Source organism: Ovis aries, chromosome 1 (genome assembly GCF_016772045.2).
Source record: "Ovis aries strain OAR_USU_Benz2616 breed Rambouillet chromosome 1, ARS-UI_Ramb_v3.0, whole genome shotgun sequence".
NCBI lineage: Eukaryota > Metazoa > Chordata > Mammalia > Artiodactyla > Bovidae > Ovis > Ovis aries.
This window is the reverse complement of record NC_056054.1, coordinates 230,036,579-230,048,617: the sequence shown is the minus strand read 5'-3', so window position 1 is coordinate 230,048,617 and position 12,039 is coordinate 230,036,579. Positions and strand designations below refer to the sequence as shown.

General features: G+C 34.8%; 1 protein-coding gene across 6 annotated transcripts in view; it reads left to right on the top strand.

The window, feature by feature from the left end:
* The window catches only part of RSRC1 (arginine and serine rich coiled-coil 1), a 447,819-nt gene that overhangs the window by 96,963 nt on the left and 338,817 nt on the right, over positions 1-12,039 (top strand). For 4 of the 6 annotated variants that reach the window (XM_060405403.1, XM_060405396.1, XM_060405407.1 and 1 more), the window contains exon 4: positions 9,958-10,131. The exons of the other annotated variants lie outside the window; for them this stretch is intronic. In XM_060405403.1, coding sequence (XP_060261386.1) covers positions 9,958-10,131 — 174 coding nt within the window. The remainder of the gene's footprint in view (positions 1-9,957; positions 10,132-12,039) is intronic. 6 annotated transcript variants of the gene reach the window in all.

The window sequence follows — 12,039 nt, the reverse complement described above, 5'->3', positions numbered from 1 at the left end:
AAAAAATATGATACTGGAAGATGAGCTCCCCAAGATTACAAGGTGTCCAATATACATTACTAGAGAAGAACAGAGGGCAATTACTAATAGCTCCAGAAAGAAGAAACAGCTGGGTCAAAGGAGAAATGGCACTCAGTTGTGGATGTGTCTGGTGGTGAAAATAAGACCAGTGCTATAGAGAACAATATTGCATAGGAACTTGGAATAATGTTAGGCCCATGAATCAAGGTAAATTGGACATGGTCAAGCAGGAGATAGCAAGATTAAACGTTGACATCTTAGGAATCAATGAACTAGAATGGACGGGAATGGGCGAATTTAATTCAGATGACCATTGTATCTACTACTGTGGGCAAGGATCCCTTAGAAGAAATGGAGTAGCCCTCATAGTCAGCAAAGAGTCTGAAATGGAGTGCTTGGGTGTAGCCTCAAAAGTGACAGAATGATCTCGGTTCATTTCCAAGGCAAACCATTCAGCGTCACAGTAATCTAAGTCTGTGCTCCAACCAGTAATGCCAAAGAAGCTGAAGTTGACTGGTTCTATGAAGACCTATAAGACCTAGAACTAACACCAAAAAAAAAAAAAAAAAAGTCCTTTTCATCATAGGGGATTAGAATGCAAAAGTACGAAGTCAAGAGATACCCAGAATAATAGGCAAGTTTGGCCTTGGAATACAAAACGAAGCAGGGAAAAGATAGCAGAGTTTTGCCAAGAGACACACTGGTCATAGCAAATACCTTTTTCCAACAGTATAAGAGATGACTCTACACATGGACATCACCAAACAGTCTTCCTAAATCACTGCAGATGGTGATTGCAGCGATGAAATTGAAGGATGCTTGTTCTTTGGAAGGAAAGCTGTGACAAACCTGGACAGCACACCAAAAAGAAAAATCATCACTTTTGTGATAAAGGTCCGTATAGTCAAAGCTCTGGTTTTTCCAGTAGTCAGATATGGATGTGAGGTTTGGACCATAAAAAAGGCTACGTGCTGAGGAATTGATACTTTCAAATTGTGGTGCTAGAGACAACTCTTGAGAGTCCTTTAGACTGGAAGGAAATCAAACTAGTTAATCCTAGAGGAGATCAACCCTGATTATTCATTGGAAGGACTGATGCTGAAGCACCAATACTTTGACCACCTGATGCAAATAGCTGACTCATTGAAAAAGACCCTGATGCTGGAAAAAATTGAAGTCTAAAGAAGAAGGGTAAGATGATTAGTTAGCATCACTGACTCAATGGACATGAATTTGAGCAAACTCTGGGAGATAGTGGAGGACAGAGGAACCTGGTGTGCTGTAGTCCATGGGGTCACAAAGAGTTGTCAGACAACTTAGCAACTGAGCAAGAACCAAAATTCATATTTGAATTTTATAGTCTCTTCTGCTCTGTTTTTTTTGTGGTGTATGTTTGTTATCAGTTAAAAACTTCGGGTCTAACTTTGCTTGTTTTCTTCTAGTTGCTTTGTATGGATGTTAGATTCAGGGATTGAACTGAAGCCCTTGCCAGTGAGAGCTCAGAGTCATAACCATTGGACCTCTAGGTATTTCCCTAGATTCTTTTTTGTTGTTGTTCATGATAATAAACAGAATTTTCCTGGATTGGCAGTAACAGACAATTTAATTGATGGGCTGAAGGTTTTGTGTGACATGATTTCTTGAATGGCAGTATGCTATCATTAATACAGTGAGGTGGAATTTCTTTAATAAATGGGAAACTTTATGGGGAAAGCTAGGTCTGTTTTCAGATCCTTTGATGTCATCTTGTTTTTATAGAGCCCAGAGCTTTAGCACCTTGCTTTCTGCTTCTCTTTACCACCAAGCCACAAGTGGACACTTCCCTTTTCAAAAGTGTTATCTCTTTCCCTGAGCATATGTCTGTTTTTTTTTTTTTTCTTCAATTCCTGTTTGGTATGATTTTAGTTGTTTTGGAGATGAAAGTAGATATCTGAGTTCAAAATGTCATCTTGACATGGAATCCATGTTAGTTTAATCAATATAAAAATTATAAATATAATTTTAATTATAGTTGTTTTATTTTATAGTAAATATAGTCTATTTTATAGTATTCTACTTGAGACTATTTGAAGTATTGTTGTTATTTTTTGAAAGATAAAATATTAGGATATTTATTTTGATTACATGTGTTTAGAATTTATTAACCAATTAAGAAACTTGACAAATTGGTTTTTGAGGGCAGTAATTCATTTTATGTAGGAATGTTATGGTGATTCTTCCTATTGTGTAGATATTGAAAGCATTTATCTGGTATAATAGACATCTTACTGTCCATTTATTACTCATATATTGTGTGTTCTAGAGTGCCACATTTTTTATCAAATGTTTCTTTGGTTATAATATATCTCCATATTGGCTTTGGTACTCTAGAGACTTCTAGAGTGATTTGTCAGAAAGGTATTTATTTAAGGAATGAAGGGAAAATAACATTGGAAATTGTAGTATAGTTTCTTTGACTTTTTTGTTTCTGTGGTCAAGTAGGAAAACTTTAGTTTTTATTCTTGATGGAGATCCTTCAAATATGTAATTAAATTTACTTAATAAAGTAAAAGGGTTGTTAATAGTCTAGGATGTGTATTTTACTCAAAATTGTGTAATTCTTATGACTGCAAAGAAGTCAGCAGCTTAATTCATTTAAAATATGTATTTGATTTTGTGGTCCTTCTTAACAGCCTTTAATAATATTGTTGTAAAAACTGTGTTTTGAATTTGCTATCTTTTTTCTGTTTATTCTCTCCAGAGTTATGTTTTGCTTCTGGTAGTCTATAAGCAAAGTTAAGAGGCCTACAATATGATAATTAAAATGATGGATATTAAAACATTGGTAGGGGAAGCTAGTAGCTTATATTGTATACCATGATGTAACTTACTGTTTTCTTTTAATTTGACATTATGAGTGACTTAAACTATGTACATGCTATTGCTATCATAGGTCATTGAGCCATATCAGCAACATTTATAAAAAAAATATTTCAGAATGGCATATGTTGCTTGTATGAAGACATAACGAACAAAATATTTTTGGAAAATGGTAGGCGTATGTTTTCTACAGTCGGGTCTTTGTGTAAGGGAAAATTATAAGATGAATTTGGAGATAATTGAGTTTATTTCAGGTATTAGGTAGGTTGGAAGGAGTAGAGATTAGGAAAGTAGTTGCAGTGGGAAGAGTGAGGCAGATAGTGTAATTGATAGAAGGCTTCTAGTTGTGGTGTTTATTTTTGCTGTGATGGTGATTGAATTATCCTACTTTCTGGTTTCTCTGGGACAGAGCTAGTTTAGGCCTTTTGTCTTTATGTTATAATGCCTTCCTGGACTCTAAAAAGTATCTCTCTTTATTTTCCAAAGGCTTGAATGATGGGTGATACGATTTTCCTATTATAGAAAACTGGCGAATATCATGTATTTGGTTGCTAAGGTTTCCTGTGGAGAAGACAATAACCTACAATCAAGATTATTATTATTTACCTTCCTATATAAGAGAAATATATTGAAACTGTAATCCTTAGTCAGACTTAACATTTTAACAGTCTGTCAGAAGCATAATACTTCTCTGTACCGGATTAGCTGTGGTTTGAGGGAAACATTTCATATATTCTGACTCAGATTTTACTCATTCATTTGGATTAGCACATCCCACAGTTACTTTTTTCTCAGTGCCTACCTACTCCCAAGTCACCTGTCTGCTGTCTCATGATTCAGCAGGAACTACTATTTAATCCTTATAACAATCCTCAATGGTAGATGTTATCAACATTTTATAGGTAAGCAAACAGATGTCCAGAGAGGAAGTAACTTGTTTGAGGACAGCGTTATGTGAGAATTTATTTTGTTTAGATTTAATACTTCTTTGGCTTTGGATATATTAACAATATACATTCAGTTTTTAAGATACCATAAATACATGATTTCGGCACTGCCTACCTTATCTATGGTCCGCAAATGAGTCTACATTTTGTCCAGTAGTGTATTTTTCTTAGTTGTTCTTGTTGTTTAGTTGCTCAGTCATGTCCGACTTTTTGTGACTCGACTGCAGCATGCCAGACTTCCCTGTCCTTCATCATCTCCCGGACCTTGCTCATGTCCATTGAGTTGGTGATGCCATCCAACCATCTCATCCTCTGTCATCCCCTTCTCCCCCTGCCTTTTATCTTTCCCAGCATCAGGATCTTTCCAGTGAGTTGGCTCTTTGCATCAGGTGGCCAAAGAATTGGAGCTTCAGCTTCAGCATCAGTCCTTCCAGTGAATATTCAAGGTTGATTTCCTTTAGGATTGGCTGTTTAATCTCCTCAAAGTCCAAGGGGATTGGACTTTCCTTGCAGTCCAAGGGGACTCTCATTTAGAAATGAACTTAAAAGTTTTATTTAAAAAAAGAAAAGCTCTTAAGGATTTGTTGTTAAGAGTTTAAGCTAATGTTTAACTCATTTCTCTTTTGCTATTCTATATTTCACTAGTTCAGTGAAAACTAATTGCCAGAATTATAATGTAAAACCAAATTTAGGTAATATACTCTGTGTGTGTGTATGTGTGTGTGTGTGTGTGTGCATGCACACGTGTATACTATATATGTAGTGGCCATGGTTATCACAAAAAAGGTCTCCCCCTTTTTTATTATTCAAAGACTTTAGAATTATCTGTTAAAATTTTTATATATTCACATGTAATAAAATATTTAACTAGAAATGAATACATAAGTGTCTGTAGTGCAGTTCAATTTAGTTCAGTTGCTCAGTTGTGCCTGACTCTTTGCGACACCATGGACTACAGAACACCAGGCCTCCCTGTCCATCACCAACTCCCGGAGCTTACTCAAACTCATGTCCATCTGGTCAGTGATGCCATCCAACCATCTCATCCTCTGTTGACCCCTTCTCCTTGTGGCTTCAGTCTTTCCCAGCATCAGGGTCTTTTCAAATGAGTCAGTTCTTCGCATCAGGTGGCCGAAGTATTGGAGTTAAATTGTTGCTAAATTAAAATTTTATGTGGAAGATGAGTGTGTCAAAATTAAGAGAGGAAGTAGTCAAAGAGAAAATCATGCAAATTTACCTTTTGTAAATTAGGATGATAAACCCATATTGACATTCCTAACAATAAATATTGTTTTGTTTTGTTGTTTGTTTAGTTGCTAAGTTGGGTCTGACTCTTCGGGGACCCCACAGACTGTAGCCCTCCAGGCTCCTCTGTGCGTGAGATTTCCCAGGCTGGAATACTGGAGAGGAGTGCCATTTCCTTCTTCAGAAGATCTTCCCAACCCAGGGATTGAACCTGAATCTCTTGCATTGGCAGATGTATTCTTTACTGCTGTCAATAAATATTGTCACTTCTCAAGATCACTTTTTAAAAAAGTTTTTGATCTCATGATGCAGTATTTTTCTTTACTCACTGAATGAACCAGTTAGGGATGAAAAAGAACAGAACTTACTACAAGTGAAACTCATATAGTTTTCTTCAAGCCCTATATATGTTCTAAGTACCCAAGACTAGATCATGTGATCTCCTTATCCACAATCTTTTTTTAAAATCTCTTTGATGATTTGTGTTTTCTCGTTTCTTATTTGTTTGATTAGTGTAGCTAGGGATTTACCAAATCTGTTGATATTCTTGGGAAATCAGAGTTTGGCTTTGTTAATTTTCTTTATTGCTTTCTGTTCCATTGATTTTTGCTTTTTAATGTTTCCTTTTTCTACCTGCTTTGAGTTTACTTTTGGAACCCTAGGTAACTGATTTTAGACTTTTCTTCTTTTCTGATGTAAACATTTAAAGCTATAAATTTCCCTCTAAACCTTGCTTTCGTTTCATTACACAGATTCTAAAATGCTGTATTTTTATTGTCTTTCAGTTCAAAATATTTTCTGTTTTTTTGTGATTTCTTACTTGACCCATGATTTATTTAGAAGTGTATTATTTCGTTTCTACATTTTTTATTTTTTCCCTAGACGTTGTTACTGAATTCTGACTTAATTCTGCTGTGGTCAGATAAACATATTTTGTATGATTTATACTTATAAATCGACCGTTTGATCATCATGAAGTATCCATTTTTTAATTGGGGTGATCTGTTGGTTTCTTAGTGTCTAGGGTGATAGCAGCAGCAGCAGCAGGGTGATAGTTTAGTTTATTTGATATTAATATATTCATTCCAGCTGTTCTGTGTTTACATGATTTATCTATATTTAGTGCATATCTTAATCATCAAGGACTTACTGTATAGCACAGGGAACTCAACACAATACTCTGTGATATCCTAAATGGGAAAAACATTTGAAAAAAAAATACATGTATATGTATAACTGAATCACTTTGCTGTACACGTGAAACTAACACAACATTGTTAATTAACTATTCTCTAATATAAAATAAAAAATTTTTTAATGGAAAAAAGTACATTATCTTATAGATAGTTTATAGTTGTGTGTTGTTTTTTAATTTATTTGGACAAACTAGCTGTTTTTCCCCTTTCAAGCAAAAGGTCTCATGTGTTTATTACCAAACCAACCTGCTAGTACAAAACTATAGAAACAAAGAGAAAAGTCATTTTCCCTATAAGACTCATCTGACTGTCCAGATAGTAGTGACACTTTCAGAGTGATATGGTAGGATGTAAGCGACTTTGTGCCATCTCTTATGTGATTTCATATAGACCCAGCTTGATTCTTCCCCAGTGTCTCGTCTTGGAGTTATACTTGATTTATTACTTGTTTTCATCCGAATCTTTTGGAGAATGGAACAACTCTGCCTTTGTTTCATGGCCAGGAATTGCTTAATCTTGAAAGTCTTATGGAAAGACATGTGAGCCTTTTCAGCCTCCTTTTGGGTTAATGAATATTTTTAAAGAAATCTCTTTTGGTTCATCATTTGGGTTTTTAGCTTTATGTCTTTGTATTTTGTTCCTCTTCCTCCTCCTTTTTTTTTTTTTTTCTCCTGTAAGTGGTCAGTGTAAGGATTACATATATACCCTTACCATTTCAGTGTACTTAGAGTTAATATTTTCACTGTTCATGTGAAATGTAAAAACTTTCTAACTATATATGTTCATTTACCTGCCCTATTATTTAGTCTTTAGTGATTACATGCATTATATCTACTTTAATTGTAAACCCTATAGTAAAACACTGTAATTTTTACTTTAAGTACATATGTATTTTAACTAAATTAGGGAAGTACTTTTTTATATTTACCCTTAGATTTACCATTTCTAGTGGCCTTTATTTCCTTTCTAAAGGCCCAAGTTTCCACCATTTATCATTCTGTTTAGCCTGAAGAAATCACTTGAATACAGACTGTAATGTACATTATTAACTGTTGATGGTTATGATTTACTTTTACTTTATCTCAAAAATGCCTTTGATTTACTTTTATTTTTTTAGGGATATTTTTGCTGGGTATAAAATTCCAGTTTGGTTCCCCCCCCCACCCTTCACCATGTTAAGAATTTTGTTCCACTGTCTTCTGATCTTAATTGTTTCTGTGAGAAGCCAGTGATATTGTTTATTGTGTTTATTGTGTTATTGTTCTCTTGTATGTAATGTGTCAATTTTTCTCTATTTTCAAGATTTTGCTTTATCTTTAGTTTTCATGAGCTTTACTATGGTATTACTAGTCATGGTCTTCACATTTATTCTGGAGTTCATTAAACTTCTTGACTGAAAGTTAAAAAAATATTTATTTATTTGGCTGCATTTTAGTTGTGGCAGGCAGGATCTTCGTTGTATCACACAGAATCTTTCACTGTGGCACGTGGGCTCTTTAGTTGTGGTACAAGGATTCAGTTGCTCCAAGGCATGTGGGATCTCAGTTCTCTAATCAGGGATTGAACCCACACCCTCTGCATTACAGGGGTGGATTCTCAACCACTGAACCACCAGGGAAGTCCCTGTAAATTTTTTATTCACTGAATCTGGGGAAATTTTGGCTACCACTTTAAGAAAACATTGATTTCTATCTCATTATTTTCTCTACTTCTCTACTTCTGAGTTTAAATAAACATGTTAGACATTTGAATATTGTCACAGAGATTTCAGAAGATCTGCTTTTCTTTTCATTTAACAAATCTTTTTTTCCTCTTAGTTCTTCAGATTGGATAATTTCAGTTTATTTTCAAGTACACAGAGCTTTTTTTCCCCTCTGTTGTTACCAGTCTGCTTCTGGTCTCTTTTAGTATAATGTTAATTTCATATATTGTATTGTTTCAGGTACAGAATTTTTTTACTTTCTTGTTTTTCTTCTAAAATTTTTAGCTTTATATTCAGGACAAACATAGTTATACCTACTACTTTAAAATCCTTGCCTGCTAATTCAATATCTGACTCATCTCAGGGTTGGTATCTTTTGTTACATTTCTCATGTTCATTGTATATCTAGTAATTTTGAATTTTATCATGGACATGACAAATGTCATGTTTTGACTATTATGGACTCTATTATATTCCTCTGAAGAATATAACCTTTTTTGTTTACCTTTTTTAAAAGCAGAAAATTAAATGAATTCATTAATATGTATTAGATGATTTAGTCTCTCTAGGGGCAGTTAAAAATTTAGTTCAGTTCTTTCTTCCTTAGCTGTTTGGAGTCTGCCCCTCCCGCATGATCTAAGGTTCAGCCAGAGGTCTGAATAGCATTTACAGCTACAATTTTTGGCTCTCTCCTGACTCTTTTTCCAAGATTCCCCTTTAATTTTCAATTGGTGATGATTTTCCTGAGCCTTTGTTCTAGTTTTTTAGACCATAAATTTTAAAGTTCTCTGTTGGAGTTTTAGCTGTCCTGCATGGCACAGACTTAGGCTTGTCCTCAGAAAAGAAACTCGTAAAATAACAATATTTTTTATTGTTGTTTGTTTTTTCTAAGTGTTGTCATTGCTCATTATTTTTGGTCCACAACCTAATTGTTTGAAGTTACGTTAAATAAATCAGCAACATGTTTAAATAGTAAGATTTTTTTTCCCTTTTATAGGTCAGTGCCTTCTTTCAGTCACTATTCAGTGACTTTAGACATTTTTTTATAGTGTCTGTAGGATCATCAATCTGTTAAGAGACTTTTTTGTCAGTACTATAGGGCAGGATTTAAAAATATTTACTTTTTAAAGGCATATAATATATCCAACCTAATATTGTCCTTCATTTAATGCAAAGAAAAGCTGGATTATATAGAAGAATAGTTTTAGTGTAACTAATACAGGAAATTATGTTGAATCAATATATTAATAGAAGCAGAGTTTGTAGGGATGGGGAAGATTCTAATTCTTGGGGATTAGACTAGATCCATTTAGATTTGTTATTTTATCTTGAAGAGATTTCAGCATTGAAGACGATTTGAACTTTAATACTTTTTTGGCTGAACAAACACTTTTTAAAAGCTGGTTGTAGTATTACAAGACTGGCGCACTTTTTTTTTTTTCTATTTATTTATTTGCTGGTTGCACTGGGTCTTCATTGTTGTGTGTGGGCTTTTCTTTAGTTGCAGAGAGCTGAGGCTGCTATCTAGTTGTGGTACACAGACTTCTCATTGCAGTGCCTCCTTTTGTTGCAGAGCGTCGGCTCTAGGTGGGCAGGCTCAGTAGTTGCAGCTCATGAACTCTAAAGTGCGGGCTCAGTAGTTGTAGTGCACAGTCTTAGTTGCTGTAAGGCTTGTGGGGTCTTCCTCGACCAGGGGTCAAACACAGACCCCTATGTTGGCAGGCGGATTTGTATCCATTATGCCACCAGGGACCCGTGAACACCTGAACAAACACTCTTTGACTAAACCGTATATTTTTGTAAAATTGGCACCTATGTTTCCCTCACATATATTTATTCATAAAGAATCATCTTTAGATGCTCACTTCACACAGTTAACTGAATCCTTAATTAAAACTAAATCCTTTTCTTTCAGACAGCTAAAAAAATTTTATTTCATAATACAAATTATATTCTCAATGTATTTAATGAAATCTACTTACTGTAGGTCCCGATCAAGACCTCGGCCACGTTCCCATAGTCGAAGCAGTGAAAGGTCAAGTCACAGAAGAACACGTAGTCGGTCTCGGGATAGAGAACGACGTAAAGGCAGAGATAAGGAGAAAAGAGAAAAGGAAAAGGATAAAGGCAAGGACAAGGAATTACACAACATCAAACGTGGGTAAGTTGAAGCAAATCTAAGCAGTGGTGACTCAGTGATTCCATAGCAGCAATCAAATGTATTTTCATCTTCTGATGTGTTTCTTAGATGGAAAAAAGGGGAGAATATAATGGAAAAAGAAGAAAAGATAAGTCAAAATAACTTATCTCAGATTTTTACTGTACTTCCTTTCTATTCCTGTTTTCATTTAATATTTATAAAATAAATCTTAGAAATAAATTGTACTCGCAAAACTTATTATGTCAGTAAAGGAAAATTTACATAGTTTGTTAGGGAAGTTCCATTTTCCTCATCATGAATATGATACTTAAAATTTGAAGATTACTTATGATTGAAGATGTGTATTGGCTTATTTTAAAACTCTTAGGGAAAAAGAAAAAAAGATAAGGGAGGGAACTACATGATTTACTATTGGCTAAGACTTCTTTCAATGTAGAATGAGGACTTCATTAATATAAAGATTATGTGTGTATTAGGTGAGTGTATGTGCATATGAGGCCTTTTCTGGGATTGTTTTCATTAAAACAGTTGTTCTAATTTTGTTTGGATTTTTGGATGTTGACGTCCGCTCAAAACTGTTTATTTAATTAGAAGATGTTGAAATGAAATGAAATCTTTATTAGCTTAAATTACAGCTTCTTATTTGTTTTTCCAAAATGACATTGGGGTCTTTTATTCTGTGAAGTAGAGCATCTTAGAATTTGTCCTCTTTTGTCATTCTTTCAACATCCTATATATATTTACTTTAATACTTCAGTACAAGTATTTTGTCTTTTAGTGTGTCACTTTTCAGTGTTAAATTGAAGAGCTTACCAAGATCTTCAATATGGTTCCTTGAGATCTTGATTCTGTAAAGAATTAAGTTTATTGAAGGATATGGAATTCTTCCCATCCCTTTCTTTTTCACAGTTGTCTGTACGCTTATTTTTATCCAGATTTACAGTGATAATATATAAAACTGCCTGGATTATTGGCTTTTATGTATTCTTTGAAATGATCCATTTGTAGTGGATTTTGGGAACATGTTACATTATTATGTGACTTTCTTTTCCCTGATCACCCTGCAGCCATTAATGCACATTGAGCAGTCACTGCCCTATAAAATCCTGAGTTCTGTCTTTTCTAGTTTTAAGGATTGTTGAATATTAGAGGAGATAGGGTTGGATGGAGAAGGCAATGGCAACCCACTCCAGTACTCTTGCCTGGAAAATCCCATGGACAGAGGAGCCTGGGAGGCTGCAGTCTGTGGGGTCACTAAGAGTCAGACACGACTGAGTGACTTCACTTTCACTTTTCACTTTCATGTATTAGAGAAGGAAATGGCAACCCACTCCAGTGATCTTGCCTGGAGAATCCCAGGGACTGGGGAGCCTGGTGGGCTGCCATCTATGGGGTCTCACAGAGTTGGACATGACTGAAGCAACTTAGCAGCAGCAGCAGCAGGGTTGGATATCTGACTTTAAAGATAGGGAGGCTAACTTAGCCAGAGTTAGAATGAAATGAGGATCAGAGAGGGTATGGGGGAAATATATTAAGGGGCAAAAGTTAGAGAATGATAGATTAAAAGAGAGCATATAGAGTAAGTTTCTAAGACTGGAAATACGGACTAAGAAGACAAATAAATTATGTCAGTCAAGGAAATGCCTTGCCCCTTGTTCCTTTTTCCCCTCCTCATTTTGGTTTATGCTTTAGCTATTACATGACTATGATTATGTGATGTGACTATGATTTTTACTGGTCATTAAATCTTTGCTTTCTACTTCACCAAGTTTTACATTTTTAGAATAAAGTTGATATTACATAAAGTATTATATGGGGCATTTTAAAGGTAAGAGAAACAAGAGCATGAATAAATAAGGAGGTTGGGTAGTTTCAGGAAAGGGTCTCATATAGTGACAGTAATCTTGA